The sequence below is a fragment of the Corylus avellana genome, chromosome 6 (assembly GCF_965113065.1).
Source record: "Corylus avellana chromosome 6, dhCorAvel1.hap1.2, whole genome shotgun sequence".
Lineage (NCBI taxonomy): Eukaryota > Viridiplantae > Streptophyta > Magnoliopsida > Fagales > Betulaceae > Corylus > Corylus avellana.
Genome location: NC_142495.1, coordinates 27,135,596 through 27,159,039, shown reverse-complemented (window position 1 = coordinate 27,159,039; position 23,444 = coordinate 27,135,596). Strand labels below are relative to the sequence as shown.

The 23,444-nt window shown below is 34.5% G+C and overlaps 4 protein-coding genes and 1 pseudogene across 4 annotated transcripts; 1 reads left to right on the top strand and 4 right to left on the bottom strand.

Annotated features, from left to right (window-relative positions):
- Positions 1–1,383: 1,383 nt before the first annotated feature.
- Positions 1,384–6,889, bottom strand: LOC148585118 (uncharacterized). Its single transcript, XM_088517762.1, has 3 exons — positions 6,405–6,889; positions 2,350–2,535; positions 1,384–1,494 (listed from the first exon to the last, which is right to left on the bottom strand). The coding sequence occupies exons 1-3, from the start codon at positions 6,828–6,830 to the stop codon at positions 1,384–1,386; spliced, it is 723 nt and encodes a 240-aa protein (XP_088373888.1). The 5' UTR covers positions 6,831–6,889.
- On the top strand, positions 2,542–4,061 carry LOC132188078 (uncharacterized; the record flags this gene model as incomplete). Its single annotated transcript, XM_088517226.1, has 3 exons — positions 2,542–2,910; positions 2,945–3,115; positions 3,981–4,061. Coding segments are annotated over 3 exons (621 nt in total), but the record flags the coding sequence as incomplete, so codon positions are not given.
- A 3,875-nt stretch (positions 6,890–10,764) lies between the features above and the next one.
- Positions 10,765–12,860, bottom strand: LOC148585117 (uncharacterized; annotated as a pseudogene).
- A 3,245-nt stretch (positions 12,861–16,105) lies between these two features.
- On the bottom strand, positions 16,106–17,117 carry LOC148585116 (uncharacterized). Its single transcript, XM_088517946.1, has 2 exons — positions 16,488–17,117; positions 16,106–16,302 (listed from the first exon to the last, which is right to left on the bottom strand). Exons 1-2 carry the CDS (start codon positions 17,100–17,102, stop codon positions 16,192–16,194), a joined length of 726 nt encoding a protein of 241 aa, XP_088374072.1. The 5' UTR covers positions 17,103–17,117; the 3' UTR covers positions 16,106–16,191.
- A 2,350-nt stretch (positions 17,118–19,467) lies between these two features.
- On the bottom strand, positions 19,468–20,317 carry LOC148585115 (uncharacterized). Its single transcript, XM_088517893.1, has 2 exons — positions 19,650–20,317; positions 19,468–19,560 (listed from the first exon to the last, which is right to left on the bottom strand). The coding sequence occupies exons 1-2, from the start codon at positions 20,268–20,270 to the stop codon at positions 19,480–19,482; spliced, it is 702 nt and encodes a 233-aa protein (XP_088374019.1). The 5' UTR covers positions 20,271–20,317; the 3' UTR covers positions 19,468–19,479.
- Between the last annotated feature and the right edge of the window lie 3,127 nt (positions 20,318–23,444).

Here is a 23,444-nt window from a genome sequence, read left to right as displayed (position 1 = left end):
ACATGTCCAGCTCCAGCTGCAACTTTTCAGACCGTGTCTGAGAGAGAAAACTGAGAAGGGAGATGAACGGCTGAGGGAAAGAGACCTTAGACTGCTTTGTGAGTTTTGAGTGTTAGAAGAGCAGTTAATTACGTTAGAGTAAAATAAAAGTTGACGGCGAAAGTAGTTTTTTAATTATATTAAAAAATGGATGTGCATCTCACTTGATAAAGGGCATTTGTCGATTACTAAATTGAATCGGGAGAATTTTCTTCAAACCAGTTTAGAGGAAGTTTGTGTCCATTAAAAATTATAAGAGGTAGGCATACTTCTTTCAAACTAATAATGGATTATCCAATTTGCAATATCCTCTTAAATTGGGCCGATCACCTAGTTTAGCTGGTATGTGGGTGTGCGAACCATATGGTGATTTGGCCACCTTATTTGATCTTAGGGGTAAAAGAAAAAAGAAAAAAAGAGAGACTATTTTCAAACAACAATAATCAAACCTACAATAGACTTCTTCCTCATTTTAGTTTCCTTTTCTTTTAATCTTCACATCTCAATACATGATGGGTTGCAGAATAAATTACGTGATTTAACAAAAAAAAAAATTTAATTGATTGTCAAGAGATCAGTGATAATAAAACACAGGCAAAGGCATGACGCTCAAAAGACCGGCATTCAACCCTATTCTAATCAACGATAGGTAACAACAACTACAAGAAATTGATTGATCGAGAAGAGAGGCACTACCAAAATCATCGCAGAATTTGTTGTCAAGGAGTTACGATTGAAGCTCCCCTCAGAATTTCTCCAAACTACTCTAATCAGTGCCAAGTGCCCTTATCTATATCAAACAAAAATATTTTGTTTCTGAGTTTGCGTTATTATCTTCAAGATACGAAATGGCATGGCACCATCAGGTTCAGATTGGTCTCAGACTCTCAGCCGAACCAAAATTATGCATCGGTTGCACCTCCTCTACCCTCATTGGTGGGCAGTTATCATGTTAGTGTGGCACCAACTAGGCCAAGGATTGTCTAAGTACAACCAAATTTCTCCTCACTTTTAAACATCAAACACCTCGGTAAACAAGTGATCAAAAATCGAGAGTGTCCTGGGGATAAACCATACAGAAGCTTACTATAAATTTGATAAAGATAAATAATGCAAATTCAGAGACCAAAAACTAAAAAAGCAAATTTCATGCCGCACAATGTTAACATTGAATTCGATCTACAAGTCGGTCACGACAAGGACAAAAAGAAACATGATCGCAACTAAAACAAAGCATAACTAGCAATCCCACAGATACTTTTATAGATAAATAATCACATACAGTTCTAACACCTAAAAGTTAAAAGAAAAATATAATATGCAACACTGCCTTCATTCGCCCCGTTAGACATGTTCATCTTTAATTGACACCTCAGTTGCAGCGGTTTTCACCTGAAGAAAGACATCAGTTAAAACAGTCTTTGATTGAAGAGAAGCCTTGACCAATTGCACTCCCTAGCAACAAACAAGACAAATGATCAAAATATATAGTTATTATAGTCAAGCAAACTGTAAATCTTAAATAGCCTATTGTCAATCATGATATATAATATATAGCTTAGAGCATTCACATCCGGCTCATCAAATGTTTGGCTAAAATGACTACATTTTTCTATTTTAGTTACTCACTTTCTTAAAGCACCCACATCTGGCTCATCATTTTAACTTTTATTATTTTATTTAAATATTTTTTCTCTATCATTTAAATATTATTTTTCTATTATTTCTTTATTCTTTTTTCAACATAAAGCACTCAACCTCAAGCATTCAAGAAAGATAAAATCATTTTTTAATTACCGGAGAGAGAATTGATGAATTTTTTATTATATATGATATGCAATGTTGAGCTAAACTGCTCAACAAATTTGTTGAGCACTGTAGCTCCTCAACAGATGGTTGGGTATTTTGTTGAGCCGGGTGTGATAGTTTTTTAGCTACATGGCTCAACAAAATACCATTTTAGCTATTTTGTTGAACTAGATGTGAATGATGTTAGGGTAAAAACAAAATATATTCGATAAACAAATGTAAACAATAAAATTAATAATCTAGCTATTGAAGACGAAGGGCCTATCCAAACCAATGAGCAATAGCCTACCTAGCTATCCTATGCCTTGTTTTAGGTGATATCTGCTATGACATTAATTCCCACAAGCTGCTTCCAAAAAGATCTGTATTCATGGTTTAAGACTCTACATATAAACTTAATTTAACGAGTGATCTAATGTTCAAAGTTCACCAAAATGAAGAAAAAAAAGGTTTCAGAGTTGTAATAATACAAGTACAGAAAGCAAGGGTAGAATTCCATACCTCATTTATGCCTAATTGGACCACTTTCTCCTCAATATCCCCTACATCCTCAACATTAAATTGGGTAAGCAGAGTGACGAAAGAGATGTTGACCGTGGGCTTCACCTCCAGATTATCCATCACCATGTACGTAACCATCCCTTTCACGTAACCTTCACCACTCGAACTAAAGTAAGCGCTGTAAACCTGAAACTTGTGGTAGACAAAAAGAAGCAACGAGTTCTCTTTGCTGAAGCAGAAAAGGAATTTGTTGATTTTCTCTTCACCATTTTCAGTCTGCCCGTGGGAATAGTCACTATGCTCCTGAAAGAGGAAGGCATGGTAGGCTGCTTGCCAAGCCTCTACAAGAGCGTTGAAAATCTGAGCGTTACTTGCTTTCAACCTGACCAGAACAAAGATTTCCTGTTAAAGCCCAGAGTAGTCATTCCTGGTCTTAAAGCCCCTCTCCTCTTGCCAAACGATGAGTTGTTTACATGCAGGAAAAAAACAAAAAATATGTGCCATAACAGTGGTTGCAGCGCCAATCGAATCCACGAAATCGAATATAAGAAGGGGAAATATATATTCATGTTCTTCGTGCAAAGATTTCATGAACAGTATCTCTAGAGAGGTAGGTTACGTGAAAGGGATGGTTTCGTACATGGTGATGGATGATCTGGAGGTGAAGCCCATGTCCACCGACTCCAGTTTCACTCTGCTTAGAGAGTTCAATGTGAAGGCAGCAGGGGATATTGAGGAGAAAGTAGTCAATTTGGGCATGGATGAGGTATGCCACTCACCCCTTGATTTCAAATATGAAATGCTTCTTTTGCTGCCTCTTTTTTTTTTTGGTAGTGAACATCGAATGATAAACTGGGTAGAACAAGTGGAAAACCAATCTTTTCAATATCATAATAAAAAAATAAAATATAAACTGGATAGAACAAGTGGAAAACCATATATATAAACCATAAAAAACAAATGTGGCGGAGAGCCTCCCTTCTCCTCCACCTAGGGGTGGGGTCCTGCCACCTTAAAGCTCTTTTTTTAAGTGGTTTGGGCCACTTCCTAACCCCTGCTTGTGGCCTAGCTACTCTATAGGAGTTTTTGGAGTGGCTTAGTCATCCGCTAACATTTTGTGGGTGGCATAACCACCACTTGAGAATTTTTGGGGGGCCGTCCATAAACGTCTTCAAGGGTAGTTGGACTTGTGGTCTAGCTAGCTATAGCCACCATTTTTCTAAGTTTATTTTCCTTTATTTTTTTGTTACTTTTTAATTTTTTTTATTAGGTGTAAAGATGAGTTGGCGTCATTAGCCCCCCACAAAATTTAGGGGAAATACACTTTACTCCACGACATTTTGGGGTGAAAATGTCATGTGTGACGCACATGACATAAGTTTCATCCAAAAAGGCAGAAAAAATTAATGTAGGATACTAGATGGCATGGTTACGTAGTTTGTGGGTTCTAGTGTTAGTTTATAAACTTTTAAGGTATAAATGTCAAAATAGTGATACTTCGGAGAAATAAAGTGTATTTTTTTTTAAAAAAATAAATAAATAATAGAGGAGAGTAGTGGAATATTACTTTAATGCCACTCTAATCATTCAGTATAATAACTAGTTTGCTCCTTTGTCTGGTGTGTTGCTAGGGTTTGAACTTGTTCAAAGCTTCTCTGCAATCAAAGACGATTCTGACTGATGTTCTCCTTCGAACCAATCCAGATCGTTAACTGCCAGGAAAATGAAAAGAAGCGTGTATTGCATTGTATTGGTCTTCTAATTTCTAGCTAGGTGCAAGAACCCTGTGGGATTATTTTTCTAAAATATTATCTTTGAAATTGCTAATTAGGAGTTGCTTTATATGTTCCATTTTAGTCAAATCTGGCGCGGCAGTGTGTTTTGTTTTGTTTGTGACATATCTTTGAAAACAGCTTTCATAAACCTCTTAAACTTATCTTTCTTAAAATAAATAAATAAAAAATCTCTTTTTCATAAAACTATTCTATAACTCAAACAAATCTGCATACTCACATCATCACATATATATTAATCATTTTCTTTAAAATATTTCACTTTACTATAAACAGAAGTGTAAATTGATATTAATATAGTATATATTTATTAATTGTAATTGTTAAAATAAACTATAGAATACTAGAGAATATAGGGATAAACTGAATATTGTATTTCTGTGTGTTTTGCACTGTATACAATGGCGCCTATTTATAGTTGAATAAGGCCAGACAGAATAGGAATTACAATCAAGGAATTAATGTACAATATTACAAAATAATATCAAAGTATATACAAGAAAAATATATCAAATCAGTAATTATGGTGATTATCAGAATATAATCAGAATATATTCTGATTATATTCTAACAGTAATCTTCTATTTTTTTACACAACAACCGTACATCTCAATTTGTTTCCTGATATTGTCTAATTGATATTTTTTCTTCTCTTTCATCATCTTTGTGTTCCTTTATTATTTTAGTAGTCCTGTTTGTATTAGAAATAAGATTTGCACATTTTCTTTTATTCAACGCTTGAAAAAAAAAAAATAATAATAATAATAAAGCATAGCAGTTTGACAAAGATTCATGGGCTGAATTAATAAAACAATATTATTTTTTCTCAATAAATTATTTTATCTCACGTAACTAATTTAACTTATTCTTCTTGTTAGTTGACAGACGTTTGTGCACAAGTTATATGAAAAATATACAAACTTACTTAGATGTCAAATTTTTTTTCTTTAACAAATAACTAAACAAGTAACCGATTCTCTAGTTTGTGTAGAAAAAAAAAAACACTAGAAAACAAGTGGACAACAAAACCATTGCACCAACAATCGACATAAATGTGCTTACAACTCAACATCTTGCCCACGAAAAAAAATAAAATAAAACCCAACATCATGAATGAGGCTTAGCATTTGCTTCCACTTAATCACATTCTGACACCAAATCATTAAAACACACAAACAACCAAGCAATTTAGCAAGTTTTGTGTTGTGGGTCAATGAGAGCGTGTGTGATCGGGACGACCTAATAGTCACGTACTAATAGCTTTTATTTAACTTTTTCAATAACCCACCATATTTCTCATTTTTGTATCTTTAAATCTAATTTGGAATCTGACTAATGCAATCAATCAATACGAGTGGAATAATAAATTAAACGATTGTAATTGTTACTATTAGCAATAGTACAAGGTTATAATTTTGCAGAAGTTTAATTATTAACATGAAACAAATAAAAATCATACCTTCAAACCAGATTTGATTAACATGAAACATACAAGTTCATATAACAGAACTTGAGAAACATTGTTGCAACAAAAACGCCAAAATACCAATCTCACAATTAACTCCTTTTGAACCAATTATTACATAGAGTTCTTGCATCTTGAAATTAAAGAGTAATTAGAAGCAACAGTAACTTCATTTGGATCTTTTTGCCCACAACCTGAATCACTCGTCCTTGTCGGTATCATTTTGAAGGATGACATGGGTCAGAACAATCTTCTCCTCCTTGTCAATATTGTTTCGAAGAAAGATATCGGTCAGAACAGTCTTGGATTGCAAAGAAGCTTCGAGCAAACTCAGAACCTAACAACCAACCACACAAAGTAACAATATAGTCATCATGGGTAATAAAAAAAAAAAAAAAAAAAAAAAAAGCGACCCTGCAGAAACCGCCCACTATTAAAGCCAAAAACTACCCAAAACAAAATTTGTTCAATGTTCAACAAAAAAAAAAAAACTTCAGCAGAAGAGGCATTAGATAACAGGAAGTAAAAGAAGCATTTGATATATATATATAGTTGTAATGCAGAGAAAGAAAGGGAAAACTGCTTTATTTATATACCTCATGCATGCCCAAATCCACAACTTTCTCCTCAACTGCTCCAAGGTCCCTGACATTAAACTTGGTAAGTAAAGAGATAGAAGAGATGGTTGACATAGGCTTCACCTCCAGATCATCCATCACCATGTATGTGATCACCCCTTTCACGTAACCCCCCTCACTAGAGGAGGATGCGTTAGTATCCTTCGGTGGGTAATCTACATAACTTTGCTCGGTGGCCATTTGATTCCTGCACGAAGGACAAATTGCTCTCGGGTCATTAGCCACGTACTGACAGCTGTTGTAGCCACCACACCCATAAATTTTCCTGTCTCTGCCCGACTGCTCAACGCTTGCCAAGAGGAGAGGGACTTCAGCACCAGAAATATTGGCTACTTTTGGGCTTAGCAGAAAGTTTTTGTCTTGGTCCGGCTGAATGTAAATATCACTCAGATTCTCAATGCTCTTGTACAGGCTACGCAAGCAGCCTGCCATGTTTTGCTTTCGTAGGAGCCTTGTCACAGTTCCCAACGGCAGAGTGAAAATGCTGAAGAGTAAATCAACAAATGACTTGTCTGCTTCAGCAAACAGTACTCGTTGGCTCTTCTGCTCTATCAAAAGCTTCAGGCTTACCTTTGTTTCTGCCATTTTTGGTCTTTCAATGCTAAATTGGATTCAGTCCAGTTAGTGCCGTCTATTGGCTTGGCTGTGACCCTTTTTTATAGTCGTTAGGTTAGGGTATATGGAATTCATTCTTGGATTCTGGAAGTGCCTTCATTTGCTGCCCTTTGCATTCTGGCTGAAGCTAACGTGGAGATTTTTTTTTTTTTTTTTATGAGAATGAGAGAGAATAAAGTTCAATTTTGGACTATTGAGAAATTTACTAACACGTGCTGTAGATTCCTTTTTCAACACTTATTAAGCTAAATTCTTTTTGCAAGGAACTATTAAATTTCTTTAATTTTTGTCTTTTTATTTTTTAGTAGACAAAAATACTCTTTAAATATAACTAATTGAATATTTTTCAATAGAATTCATTATCAAAAGATAATCTTAATTTCAATTGAAATGCCAATTGGAAAGTGTGCACAATTCCAATTGAAAGTAAAAAAAAAAAGAAAAGAAAGAAACGCATGATGATATGCATGAAATCACCGACATGGATAAGTTCATGATGAAAGTCTCATTAGCGTAAAGCTATGTACATAATTATATTCCCAAATACATGAAATATGGTAATCATGTGATTTTGATTCCTAGAATGTATTATCTGCTTCAAATTTTGCATGTTATAAGTTATAACCTTGAACTGGTGTATAGGTAACGAAAGGTTCATATGAATTTTCTTTATGAAATTACTTGATCAATGCAGTTTTTCAACAAATTAATCAATTCACTATCATATGCCAAATTTATGAGTTTAAAAGAAGATGATAAAGATCAATATTTAAACTAGCTATGACATATAATAACTTATGCTTTATTGAGACGTTATCCGGAAATAGCCCTTTAAGGAAAAGCAAGAACTAGCTTGTAGCTTTAACGTGAAATTGTTAATTAGATAGAGACAAAAAGAAAAAGAATAAGAATAAAAAGTAAAAGAGTAAAAGAGTAAAAAAAAGAAAAAGATACGCTAAATAAAAGTGATGTTCCGTAAATTGTGTAGGTCCTATGACGTAAACGCCATTGATTTGCCAAGGTCTACTCTCATTTTACTAAACTCATTTTATTCTCTCAATATTATCATTAAATTAAAATTTAATAAAATTTTATCACAAATTTAATAATAATTTTAAAAACCACTTAAAAGATTATGAAAATAGGTGTAATAAAGTGGGATTTAGCTTCGATGCTCTAGTTTTAATAACATGTATATTGTAATTTAAGTCACAGTGAAGATGTCTTATTTCATTCTACAAATTTAATAGATTAATCATTAAATTTGTAAGCTCATGTGAACTCCACACAAAATTAATAGTAACTTTATCCATTTACTATAAAGATGATTAAAAAATAAATAAATTTTATCATTTATCAAAAGAAATTGAGGATTTTTTTTTTTTTTTTTGTCAAAAAGGACAAGCTTACTTACATGTGATAAATTATTATTATTATTTTTTTTTTTAAAAAAAAAAAAAAAAAAAAAAAAAGAAAAGAAAAGGAAACAGAAAAGTAAAAGATATATAATAGCTTTTGATTTAGAGTTTTGAGTGGCTATATGGAAGTCGCTTTTCACGGAAAAGCAACAGCTAGTAGTTCACGGTCATGAATTTCTTCGACCTGGTGCAATCGCTTTACCTTTGTCGGCCATGAGGGTTCGTACGACATGTTTCTCGCATTTTAGCTTTAACATGGTAGAAACGAATTAGTTATTGAGGGAGACAAACATAAAGTACTCAAAAAAATGAAAAAAAGGTCTAAGCTAATCGAATTAGGTCGATTTAGAGAATATATTGCGATTGCGTTTAAGAAATATAATTTTTAAATTTAAAGTATTTTTTGGCCATTTTTAAAGTAAAATAGAAATTTTTTAAAAAACATGTCAACTTTTGTTTGGCACAACTTTTTAAGTACTAAAAATACTTTTTAAGCTCTCTAAAAACAATCTCAAATAAGCCATTAGATGTATTAAGAACTCTTTTTCTTTATACTCTTTCAATGTGATGAGTAGGGAATAACTTCAATACGGTCTTGGCACAAACCAAGACTTTTATGTTCACCATTCAGAAATTAACACATCAGCTTGAAACAAAACAAAAAAACACATGTTAAGAAAACACATGATTTAACCCACCCTTTTTTTATTCTTAAAAAAAAACCCTCCTAACACAATCACCACCAGCCACGCCAGACGTTGCTGCCGCCCGCTGAACCCCACCTCCTAAGCTAGTGTCTCTCTCCCTCTCTCTTAGGCTCTCTCTCTCGGGTAGTTCTGAGCGATGATTCTCAGAGATCCCGGCATGGGTGGGCTGTGCTTGCATCTTTGGTGGTTGTGGTGGGATTAGATCTACGGTTAGAGAGAGAGTGTGAGATTCGGCATGGTGGGGGGGTTCAATTGGGAGGTGGCGTCTTGGCGTGGGCGGTGGGTGAGACTAAGAGATCTGGGTGGCAGTGGTAGGCGCGGCTAAGTGGTTGTGTTGGGATTTAATCCCGTGTTTTACTAACATATGATTTTTTTTGTACCAAGCTAATGTGTTGACCTCTAAATAGTGGGCACAAAACCCTTGATTTTTGTCACGACCGCACAAAAGTTGCTATTGTGATAAGTAATGGTAGAAGTCACTCTTGTATAAAAAGATATAAAGTTCAATCTTTTTTTTTTTTTTTTTTTTTTTTTGACATGTTCGCAAAAGATAAGGGAAGCGGGATTCAAACTAATGACCTCCACTTCATGAGGTATGATTCCTAGCTGATTGAATTGCTCATTAGGGACGATAAAGTTCAATAATTAAACTATGGCATATGATAACTTAATCCTAATAATTAAACTATGACATATGATAACTTAATCCTAATAATTAAACTATACCTTATTATATATTTAAGGTAAGCGAAAATAAATAAATCGGTCCCCACCTTCAAAGAAGTTGATCAATTCATTATATGGATATGTGACTACCAATTTTTTTTTAAAAAAAAGCAGAATGCAATGTTCAAGCCAACTCATTACCAAGCCAACCCCTCAAGTTTTTCTTTTTTTGCCACAACGAAATGGTTTGGTCACTCCTAAAGAAGAAGTGCTACATACCATAATTCTATCCAACGAGTTTGACGTGGTGTGGTGTGGTCCAGTCAACCACGTCATGTCAGTCACCTTTTTATTAAAAATAAAAATAAAATTCAAAACTAGCATGGATAACTCATTCTACTAAATTTTCTCAAAATTTTCCTCAATGTCCTTCTCCCACTGTGCTGCTCTTCTCATTCGACGAATCAGCCACACAACAGGATGGAAAGTACCGTGTGACAATGGGGTAACAACCGTACGCCGTGAGCCCACATCCACTGTACACCGTTGAAGAACCACCGCACGCTTGTTGCCAAAAGAACCACCAACACCACCAAGGATCCACCACCCCTGACGAACATCCTCGCCATCTATAGATGTACCTTTCTTTTTATGGGTCAGGGCTGAAAACATTGGGCTAGGGTAAGTCATCCCCCTTATGAGGATTACTCACCCAAGCCCAATCAAGCTTCTTAGCCCATTCAACTGCAGCAAACGTGGAGTCCATTGCGTTGGAGGAAAAAAATTTGGAAAAAAAAAGAACATACAGAGAAAAAGTATGAAAAGATTTGGAAAAAAGAGAAAACAGGCGAGAAACAATGAAAAGTAAAATAGCTCCCTTAAAAAGTACTGCTATATTTAATTTTTTTTTAGCTCTTTTAATCAAATATCTATTTTATTTATTTATTTATTTATTGCTAATTTAATGTAGGGTTTTTTTTAAACATTTGAAGAGCTATTTAAGATAAAATGAATATTTGGCTCTTCCATTGGGAATGCTCTTGCACACTTTTTTTTGTTTTTTTGTAAGTACAATATTCCATTATATTTAAAGAGAAGATAGTTACACTGGAACAAAAATTTAAAAGACGTGGCTTCTCAATAACGTATAAACTCAGAAGTAAAAGAAGAGTGCCGAAACAATAAATATAAATCAGGAAATTGATTTATAAATAATACCAAAAGAACCATCTATATAATATCATCAACCCTATTCTAAACAGGAAATTGGCAGAAGCATGATAGCTCGAAAGATCATCAACCATCAAAAAAGGTGATCGAGAAGAGAGAGACACGGTGAAATCATGGCAGATAGAATTTCTCGTCAAAAGGTTGCTCCCACCGAATTATTATCAGAATCAAATAGAATTTTTTTTTTTTTTACACTGCCTTCATTGGCCCGCTTATACACCTTCATCTTTAATTGACACTTCAGTTGCAAGGTTCTCAGCCCGAAGAAAAACGTCAGTCAAAACGGTCTTCAAACGGAGAGAAGCCTTAAGCAATTGCACTCCCTGAAAAATAGTCACCGTAAATCTTAAATCCCAAAAGCTGCTTCCAAAAACACAAGTATTTAAAAATAAAAAATTAAAGTTTCAGAGTTGTAATAATACACAGAAAGCAAGGGATGAATTCCATATATATATACCTCATTTATGCCTAATTGGACAACTTTCTCCTCAATATTCCCCACATCCTGAATATTAAATTGGGTAAGCAGAGTGACGAAAGACCATGGGCTTCACCTCCAGATCATCCATCACCATGTATATAACCATCCCTTTTACGTAACCTTCATCACTCGAAGATGCCAGGCATGCGAAACCCCCAGGAAAACGAGTCGTCACTGAAGCAGTAATGCAGGAGGCACAAAGTCTGGTGTTGTAATTTAACTTTTCCTCGATCTGAAAGTTGCCACAAGAACCACAAAAACGACTCGATTCCCTCTTGATTTACAAGACTCAACCTGTGGGAGGAGAGGCAACATTACGAGTAGAAAGTGAGCATTTAATTTGGTTGTTTTTTATGAACTAAAGACTACCGTAAAGGCCAAAAAGAGTGAGCATTTGAAAGTAAAGGCCAAAAAATGAACATTTAAAAGTAATGACCAAAAATTAAAAAAACTTAATAGGTATGGCCCAAAAAAATTAAGAATAAAGCCAATAGTTTTCATTGGATATGGCCAAAAAATATAAAAATATGACCATTGTTGTAAAATCAAAGAAAATGACAAGACAAGATAAATAAATTTCAATATGTGAAATTAGTTATTCAGGAACTATGTATGATTCTTTTATATTATTGTATGTTTTACATACTACTCAATACTCCATTTAATAGACATGGAATCATAATGAAAAGTTGAGGGACATGAATGAGGGGAATATAAAACAAAATGGTACATCAATGTATTACATGGATGTTATAGAAATTCTAAAATATGACATAAATGTGTAGAATTCCAAGAGATGAAACTAAATGGTCATCGCATGAATGCATTCATAACAGCCTTTTTTTTTTTTTTTTTTTTGGAGGGGACCAAATGACTAAACTTAAAACTTAATTATTATTATTATTTTTTTACTTATAATTTTTTTTCCTTATTTTGGGGGGAAAGAGATAGAAGAGATGGTTGACATAGGCTTCACCTCCAGATCATCCATCACCATGTATGTGATCACCCCTTTCACGTAACCTCCCTCACTAGAGGAGGATGCGTTAGTATCCTTCGGTGGGTAATCTACATAACTTTGCTCGGTGGCCATTTGATTCCTGCACGAAGGACAAATTGCTCTCGGGTCATTAGCCACGTACTGACAGTTGTTGTGGCCACCACACCTATAAATTTTTCTGTCTGTGCCCGACTGCTCAACGCTTGGCAAGAGGAGAGGGACTTTGGCACCAGAAATATTGGCTAGTTTTGGGCTTAATTAGGCTGCTTAGCAGCATGTTTTTGTCTTGGTCCGGCTGAATGTAAATATCACTCAGATTCTCAATGCTCTTGTACAGGCTACGCAAGCAGCTTGCCATGTTTTGCGTTTGTAGGAGCCTTGTCACAGTTCCCAATGGCAGAGTGAAAATGCTAAAGAGTAAAGCAACAAATGCCTTATCTGCACTCGTTGGCTCTTCTGCTCTATCAAAAGCTTCAGGTTTACCTTTGTTTCTGCCATTATAGGTATTTCAATGCTAAAGAGGATTCAGTCCAGTGTGTGCCGTCTATTGGCTTGGCTGTGACCCTTTTTACGGTCTTTAGGGTATATGGAATTCATTCTTGGACTCTGGAAGTGCCTTCATTTGCTATGTACCCTTTGCATTCTGGCTGAGGCTAACGCGGAGATTTAATTTTACCTTCTTTTTTTTTTTTTATGTGTAATGAGAATGAGAGAGAATAAAGTAAAATTTTGGACTATGGAGAAATTTACTAACACGTGCCGTAGGTTTCTTTTTCAACACTTATTAAGCTAAATTCTTTTTGCAAGGGACCGTACGTTGAATATTTTCAAATTCATGAACCAGAGATGATCTAAATTTCAATTGAAAAGCTAATTGGAGATAGTGCGCAATTCCAATTGGAAGTTAAAAAAGAAAAGAAACGCATGATGATATGCATGAAATCATCGACATGGACCTATATAGGTCATGATGAAAGTCTCATTAGCGTAAAGCTATGTACATAATTCTATTCCAAAATACATGAAATATATATATGATCGATCATCATGTGATTTTGATTCCTAGAATGTATTATCTGCTTCAAATTTTTTGCATATTATCATAACTTCGAAGTGGTACTGTACGTATAGTGATCGAACGAAAGATTTATATGAATTTTCTTTATGAAATTACTTGATCAATTCAGTTTTTCAACAAATCAAATCAATTCACTATCATATATATATATATATGGTTCCAGCCAAATTAATTATGAGTTTAAAAGAAGATGATAAACTATGACATATATATAATAACTTATGCTTTGTTGATTCGTTATACGGAAGTGGCTTTTTAAGGTAAAGCAAGAACTATAGCTTGTAGCTTTAGGGTGAAATTGTTCGATAGGGACAGAAAGAAAAAAAAAAAAAAAAAAAGTAAAAGATATAGCTTTTGATTTAGAGTTTTAAGTGGCTATATGGAAGTCGCTTTTCATGGAAAAGCACTAGCTATCATGAATTTCTTCGACCTGGTGCAATCGCTTTACCTTTGTCGGCCATGACGATTCGTACGACATGTTTCTCGCATTAGCTTTGACATGGTAGAAACTAATAAGTTATTGAGGGAGATATTATGACATTATTTTGTCGTTTAATGGACTTGGGTCACAAGAGGAAAAATGAAGGATTTGAACCATGAAGTTTCGGTTCTTAGTCGATTAAACTACTTCTTAAAAATGTTAAAGTTTGATAATTAAACCATGATATATGATAACTTAATCCTAATAATTAAACAACACCTTATTATATATATAACGTAAGAAAAACAAAAAATTTGGTCCCCACCTTCAAAGAAGTTGACGGAATTCATTAAATGGATATATTAATACTAATCATATTGTGACACATGTCACTTAAAAAAAAAAAAAAAAAAAGTGAAATGATGTTCAAGCCAACCCATGGCCCAGTTAACTTCTCAAGTTTTTTTTTTTTTTTTTTTTCGCCATTTGGAAGCAGCCACTTCCAAACAAGAAGTGCTACATACCATAATTCGATCCAACGTGGCTTGGTCCAGTCAACCGCATCATGTCGGTTACCTTTTTATTAAAAATAAAAATAAAATTCAAAACTAGCGTAGATATATAACTCATTCTACTAATTTTTCTCAAAATTTTCCTTAATGGGGTCACAACCGTACAACGTGCGCCCACATCCACTGTACATCATTGAAGAACCACCACGCACTTGTTGCCAAAGATGAAAGAACCACCACCCCTGACAAACATCCTCGCGATCTATAGATGTACCTTTTTTTTTTTATGGGTCAGGGGCTGAAAACATTAGGCTAGGGTAAGTCATATTACCTTACGAGGATGACTCACCCAAGCCCAATCAAGCTTCTTAGACCATTTCCGCGACTGCAGCAAACGTTCAGTCCATTGCGTTGCAGGATATCATTTCCCTTACCTACATAGGGGTGGGCGGGCTAGTGTCGCGTTTCCAAGTAAATTGTTTTAGAGTCTGATTGTGATTGCGTTTGAAAAATAAAGTTTTTAAGTCAAAAGTGTTTTTTTGACAAAAGCTTCATTTTAAAATTTTTGCCAAAAAGTGAGTTTTGGTCATTTCTAGACTTTTTGGACCCTTAAAAATGCTTTTAATTTTTTTACCAAAAACTACTTTTTTCTTCAAACTGAATTTTTGAGTGTTAAACGCACTTTTAGGCCCCTTAAACGCAATTTCAAACATGCCCTTAATCTTCTTTGAAATCAATTTACTTTTGCGACCTTAGCCCAAAAAAAAAAAAAAAAAAAAAAAAGACTATTTTCAAAGAATAATAATCAAACCTACAATAGTTTATTTCTATTCTTCTTTCAAAAAAAAAAAAGTTTATTTCTATTCTTTGTTTCTTTTTCTTTTAATCTTCCTGAATCATATCTACTTTGAAATCTGATAAATGCAATTGATCAATACATGATGGGCTGCAGAAAAAATTATGTGATTTAACCAAAAAATAATAATAATAATAATTAATTGACTGTAGATTCAATTAATTGATGACAGTGAAAAGAGAACGAAGAAAAAAACAAAAGGAGTGCTAATAAAAATGACACCATCAACCTCACGAAACCCTTTCAATCCTACCCCAAACAGCAAAGCAAAAGTATGACACTCCCAAGATCTTCAACTCTACCATAACAATTATGAGCATGACTCTCGCAAAACCCTCAACCATACCTGCTAAAAGAGGAAGCAAATGCAGAAGCATGACGCTCGAAAGATCCATCTACCCTATTCTAACATCCGCTCAGTAGCAAGAAGCATCCAAAGGTGATTGAAAAGAGAGAGACGCCGTTGAAATCATGGCAGATTGAATTTGTGGTCAAAAAGCTAAGTTGCGATTGAGGCTCCCCGAATTATTATCAAAATCAAATGCAAAAATATATATATATTTTTTTTCTTTCTGAATTCGCATTAATATCTTCAACATACGAATTGACATGGCACCATCAGGTTCAGATTGGCCTCAGCCGAACCAAAATTGTAAATCAGTTACAACTATACCTCATTGTTGGGCAATTATCATGTTAGTGTGGCACCTTCTAGGTCAAGGTTTGTCTAATTAAGTCCAACCAAATTTCTCCCCACTTTTATACACATCAAACACCTCGTTAAACAAGTGATCCAAACTCGAGATTATCCTGAGGATATAATGCAAATTCAGGAAAAAAAAAAAGAAAAAAAAAAAGAAGCAAATTGCCACACAACGTTTGCAACAAAAACAACACACAATTAGCAATCTCAAAATACTTTGAGACCAATATAACATGCAACACTGCCTTCATTTGCCCCCTTATACACCTTCATCTTTAATTGACACCTCAATTGCAAGGTTTTCTGTCCGAAGAAAAACATCAGTCAAAACAGTCTTTGATCGGAGAGAAGCCTGGAGCAATTGCACTCCCTGGAAACAAACAAACAAGACAAAAGGAGCAAAATAGTTATTATATTCAAGCAAAATACACTGTAAATCTTAAATCCCACAAGCTGCTTCCAAAAACACCAGTATTTCAAAAATAAAAAATAGAAGAAAGGTTTCAGAGTTGTAATAATACACGTACAGAAGCAAGGGATGAATTCCATATTTACCTCATTTATGCCTAATTGGACCACTTTCTCCTCAATATCCCCTACATCCTCAACATTAAATTGGCTAAGCAGAGTCACTAAAGAGATGTTGACCATGGGCTTCACCTCCAGATCATCCATCACCACGTATATAACCATTCCTTTAACGTAACCTTCATCACTCGAAGATGCCGGGCTTGCGAAACCGCCAGGGAAACGAGTCGTCACAAAAGCAGTGCAGGAAGCACAAAGTCTGGTGTTGTAATATAACCTTTTCTCGGTCTTATAGTTGCGGCAAGAATTACAAGAATAACTACATTCGCTTGATTTAAAAGACTCAATGTGTGGGAGGAGGAGAGGGACTTTAGGACCGGGAACGGCTACCACGGGATTCAACACAAATTCTTTGGGTTGGTCTGGCAGAAAGTAAGCGTCACTGAGATTTTCAATGCTATTGAAGAGGCTTGGCAAGCAGCCACCCATGCCTTTGTCTTTTAGGATCCTGGTGATATCTCCAAAGGGCAGAGTAAAAACGTTGAAGAGGAAATCAACAAATTTCTTGTTCGCCTCAGCAAATAGCACGCTTTTGCTCTTTTTATCTATGACAAGCTTCAGGCTTATCTTCGTGGCTGCCATTTTAGGTCCGACGAAGATTAAATACCCAGCTATAATTTTCTGATCTAGATACCGAAACTAAGATCGTTGCAAAAGACTTATTTGAGAAAGAAAGTGGTGCTGAGGCTGAGGAATCTAACTTCGGCTATGAGAAGGACAAGTACAAATTCGAGTTGTCTCCAAATTCAAGGGGAAAACCAAATTTGCCCCGAGAGAACAACCAATATACAAAAGAACAAATACTTGGGTCCCATCACACTAGTAATAATTTCTTTAATATTATAGTAAATCCTTTTTTTTTTTTTTTTTTTTTTTGATATGTCCGCACAAGAGAGGGGAGTAGAGATTCGAATTAGTGACCTCCGTTATAGTAAATCTTATTTGCAAATCTTATTTGCATCTAAAAAGAGAATATTATATTTTATGGTGGTTACATATCATGTGTATCAATTAATTATTTGAGTTAAGTAATGGTAAAAATCATGGAATTATTCCCACAATAAATAAAAAATACGGACAGAAATTTCTTTGAAATTAGAGGAAATTCACTCTAATAAATGTCAAATGTCATATAAAATGTGAGAGGTAAATATTTTATTTAACATTTTTAAAGGTTATTTATTACCCATCAACTAACCTAATGTTAGAAGAGATGAATCAATCCACTTGATATTTATTATAAGATAGGGTTAAATGTTTTTTTGCCCCCTATATTTTAATAACTTTATTTTTTGCCCCATCGACTTCGTTTTGTATTAGAGCTGGTACCTTAGTTATGGATAAAGACGGAAATGATACCTCCGTCAAACTTATGTCCAAAAATTGATGGAAATCTACATCAACGCTCCTAAAAACTTGACGGACAAGCCCACATATACTCTAACACTGTCCATATAATTAATTAAAAATTAAAATGATTAAAAAAATTAAATTAAATTAATTTTTTTAAAAAAAATAAAAAATAAAATAAAATATTTTTTGGCAACCCCCTTTTTCCCTGAAGCCACCGCTGGCCGGTTTGCAAGTTGCAAAATGGGGTTGGCCGAAACCACCCCTACTTGACTTGGGGTGGTTCGGCCACTCCCAGACCGGCCGGTTGGGGAGTGGCCGAGCCACCCCCAACAGTCTTGGGGGGTGGTTTCGGCCACCCCCATTTTGCAACTTGTCAACCACCCCAAACTAGCCAAGGGTGGCCAGCCACCTCACGGGGTGGCTTCCTTTTCCAAAAAGAATTTTAATTTAATTTTAATTTTTTTAATGTTTTTAATCATTTTAATTGTAAAAAAAAAATATTTTTTATTTTTAATTAGATATATGGACACATATCGAGTTTTTAGGGACACTGATGTGTATTTTCGTCAATTTTTGGATGTTGGTATCATTTTAGTCTTTGTCCATAACTGAGGTATTAGTTGTGATACAAAACGAGACCAATGAGACAAAAAATAAAATTGTTAAACCATATTGAACAATAAAGTATTTAGCCCTATAAGTGAAAAGGAATTTATTCCAACTAATTTAAAAGAAATTGTGTCCAAACTATAAAAAATTGGGGTCCAACTCCCAAGCTTTATAGGAGAAGTTTTCTTTTCATCCCCCCACACCTTTGACACATTAAAGTTCTGCTAATATATTTTTTGGGAAGGACCCTCATGTATTTTTTTAATTCTTATTCTAAGCCTACTTATTTCAAGTATTTGCTCAATTTGCAACGATTCTTTCAAATTTTTAAAATTACAAATACAACGAAAAATGCGTCACATGTGATACATATGACGTAAAATGTCTATTAAAAAAATAATAAAATATTAAAAGTTGATATTTTTCTCGTATTTGTCCTATCATCTTACCAATTAATTATTAGATTTATAAACTTATTTGAACTAAACATAAATAAACGATTAACCTCATATAAGTAAATAGTGAACCTTTCCAGCCCCAATTCTGCCCTGACCTGGGTATGGTTGTTTGGTCGGGGAGACCCACAGCCAAACGGTGGGTGTCTGGCCCCACACCTCCCCTCGACCTTACCAGGTGGTATCATTAACTATGGAGCTGGAGGTATCCCCATCTGATCCATAGGCACCATCCCTGTCAACTCTGCAATCTCATATCAACATGCTATCCCTGTCAACTCTCCAATTCCATCCCACTCAAGGCAATATGCAATCTCATATCATTAACAGAGGTTTACTACTAATTACTGATTTCATAAAGCATAATGATGCTTCACAAAAAACACAAAACACACCAGATTTGAGTAACATGGAACGTTAACATACAACATTACAAGCATATATGATTGCAACTAAAGCAACGCCTAATTAGCAATCTCATAGATACATCATTTGGATAAACACTCGCTTCTTTTAATTAATTTGCATATGTTGGGCCGCCTTTAATGTGCTCCATGAATTGGAAGGAAGACATCAGTCAGAACCGTCTTCGATTGCAGAGAAGTCTTGAGCAACTTCAAACCCTGGAATAGACCATGTGATTATTGGATGTTACCAAAAAGAAAAAGGAAGCATTTGATATTTGAAAGCAAAGGGGTGAGTGGTGGCATACCTCATCCATTCCCAAATACACCACTTTCTCCTCAACATCCCCTGCTGCCTTCACATTGAACTCTCTAAGCAGAGTGATACCGGAGTTGGTGGACATGGGCTTCACCTCCAGATCATCCATCACCATGTACGAAACCATCCCTTTCACGTAACCTGCCTCTTTTGAGATTTTGTTCACGAAATCACTGCACCAAGAGCATGACGATTCCCCCTGCTTATAACTGATTTCGCGGATTTCATAGACACTGCAACCTCTGTTACTGCACACAGTTTCTGAGTTTTTCCTGCATGTAAACAACTTATCGTTTGGCAAGAGGAGAGGGGCTTTAAGACCAGGAATGACTACTCTGGGCTTTAACAGGATATCTTTGTTCCGGTCAGCTTGAAAGCAATCATCGCTCAGATTTTCAATGCTCTTGTAGAGGTTTGGCAAGCTGCCTACCATGCCTTTCTCTTTGAGGAGCCTGGTGACTGTTCCCACGGGCAGACTGAAAATGCTGAAGATGAAATCTACAAATTTCTTGTCTGCTTCAGCAAAGAGCAGTCGTTGCTTCTTTTTGTCTACCACAAGTTTCAGGCTTATTTTGGTGCCACTGCCTGCCATGTTATCTATGTTTGACATTATGAATCTTCGAGTGGATTGTGGCAATTGCCCTCTATTGTGTTGGATGTAAGACTAGTTTAAATGACTGAATATGAACCATTTCCTGTCCATTAAGATATGATTTAATATGATCTTAAATTCGAAGACTTCCTAATTTATTTTTATTTTAGTAAAATATTTGTGTATTGCGTCGAAAGTTTAATTTATACTCAGAAAATAGCTAAATATACGTATTTGATTCTAATTAAATCTTCAAGTTTGAAGGAAGATGATAGAGTAAATGATAAATTCTTTTGAATGATAACCTATGCCCTAAGGAAGAAAAAGAAAGAAAGTAAAAGATGGAAGTGAGTGGCCTTTGAAGGAAAAGCAAAAGCTAGTAGCTAAGCATTATTGTCCTTTATTTTTGTCGGCCGGGGGTTCCATTGCATTACTTTTGTTGACATGTTTCTACCATTTTAGCTTGACATTGTAGAAATTAGTGATTCCCAGCTACAAAACAAATGTCTATATATGTACTGAGTGTGAAAATGAAGAAAACAATCTGCATAAAATTCTACATACGGTGGAGAGATTAGAAATATGCAGTGTAAAAAGAAGGAAGTTTGTTAGAAATGGGTCTTGTGCCTAACTCAACCCAAAAGCTAGCTCAAGAGTTGAGGTTTCCACATTGCCTGGATATTAAGGAGATTGGTCATTTATAAGGTGAGGAAAAACTTCAACTCTTAATCAAATTTTTGGGTTAAATTAGGCCTAAGACCCATTTCTAATAAAGTTTAAACCCAAATATATAACAGTTTGGAGGATTTGGTAAAGATGTCCGCAACTGAAATTTTTTTGACATTTGGCAAACTCACTGCCAAACGGGGGGGCCATAAAGAGACGACAGATGTGACAAAGGAGAGAGAGTTGAAAAGATATGTCATCCCCACCCATTAGTTCGAAGGGTTAAATACTCTCTTCGATAATCTCAATTCTCTAAAAATTTTATCCAAAATTTGACGGAACATTGAGTTAGTATGAATCACGACTTAACACGTGTCTATATAATTAATTAAAAAAATTAAAAACATTAAAAATTTATATTTAATTAAATTTTTTTTAAAAAAAAATAGGAGTGGCTTTGGCCACCCCCAAATGGCCAAAAGGGTGGCTTTATATTTTATATTTTTAAATTCTTTTAAATTTAATTAAATATAATTTTTTAATGTTTTTAATTTAAAAAAAAAAAATTAATTTTTTAACTAATTAATTATATCACTACAAAAATGGAGTGAATTTTTAACTATGAGTTTTTGACGTGCACCTTTTGACGTTTTTCAACGGTTAAAATGGGGGGTGTCAAAAATTTCAGGTTTTTGACGTATTTACAATGCCACATCAAAATTTTTGGACGTGGCACTGTCGCCACGTCGAAAACATTTTTGACGTGCTGAAATGCAGCATGTCAAAAACATTTTTGACATGCTGAAATGCAGCACGTCAAAATTTTTTGATGTGGCATCAAAAGCATTTTTGATGTGGCTGTTTTGGCACGTCAAAAATTTTGGCCATCTTTTTTTTTCAGTTAAAAAATTTATTAATTTAAATTATTTTTAATTAAAATAATATATATAATTATTTTCACCCACACCGTGTTTCTCCCTCTTTTCTTTTCTCCATTTTCTCCCCCATGGCCCAGCTCTCTCCCTCTCTTCTTTTCTTCATTTTCTCTTATTTTCTCCATTTTCGTTACTCCCTCCCAGCTCTCTCTCTCTCTCTTCTTTTCTCCATTTTCTCCCCCATGGCCCAGCTCTCTCCCTCTCTTCTTTTCTCCATTTTCTCACTCTCTCTCTTCTTTCCTCCATTTTCAAAAACCCAAACCCAAAAAATCTTCAAAAAATCAACCTGAAAAATCAAAAACTCAAACGTGAAACTCAACAAATCTTCAAAAACGTGAAACTCTCTCTTCTCCTTTTTTTTTTTTTTTTTTTCGCAAATCTGCTTCTCTTCTCCTTTTCTTTTTCTTCCTCTTCGTTTTCTCCTTTTTCTTCTTCCCTCTAGAGGGAGCTGGCCGGCTGCAGAGAGAAGAGGCTAGGGAGATTGAGAGAGGAGAGAAAGAGAGCTGAGTCTGAAAATGAAAGAAAAAGGACCAAAAAGATGAATATAAAAAAGAATTATAAAGGGAAAAGAAGATAGGGAAAAAGAGGGAAAAAGTTAAAAATCTCGCTCTTTTTTTTTTTAGTGACGTGCCAACATTTAACACGTCAAAAAAACTAGCACGTAAGAAAAAAGTTTTTTTTTTTTTTTTTTCCAAAAATAATTTCTGATGTGCCAAAACCAGCACGTTAGAAACTATGTAGATTTATAAAATTAAAAAATTAAAAAATTAAAAAAAAATTAAAAAAAAAAAAAAAAAAAAAAAAAAAAGAACAAAATTTTTTTTGACGTGCTGGTTTTACGTCTAAACTTTTTGACGTGTTAAAATGGCGCGTCAAAAAGTTTTTACGTGTTAAAATCTAACAAGTCAAAAAAAAAAAAATTTACGTGTCTATTTAGACACGTCAAAATTTATTGACGTGGCAAATATAAGTTACTGTTTGCCACGTCAATAAAGTGCTAGTTTTTTGTAGTGTGTAGACACGTGTCAAATCGTGATTAGTGCTGATATGGCATTTCGTCAAATTTTGAACAAAATTTTGAAGAAAATAGTATCTCCGTCTTTAGGCAAACGAGAGGGTTCTCCTATGAACAAGTCGTGACATACTTATGCGTTAAAACATCATACATGTTAAACAAATATAGCTTGATTCACGCTGTTCTATTGGCATAAAAATATAATATTATTTATTTTCACTATGTTTAGAAAGCTAACATTATAATCGACATAAAATCATGTGAAATCTTAGCGTCATCTTTTCTTGGCTTGCCATTTGCAAATATCAGAGAAATGATAAAATAAATAAATAAATAATTTTTTTTTTAAAAAAAAAAAAAAAAAATCTCTCAAGCATTTTTCAACTATTTCTCCATAGTAAATGAGTAAATTTACCGTTGAATTTTTATGAGACTCACATAACTCTACAAATCAAATGATGAATTCATTAGATTTGCAAAAAGAGATAGTTGAAAGATATTGAGAGAATAATGTGTAACATATCTCGAATGATTATATGGAGAAACCAAAAATGACCTCTGGTTACTACAGTAACA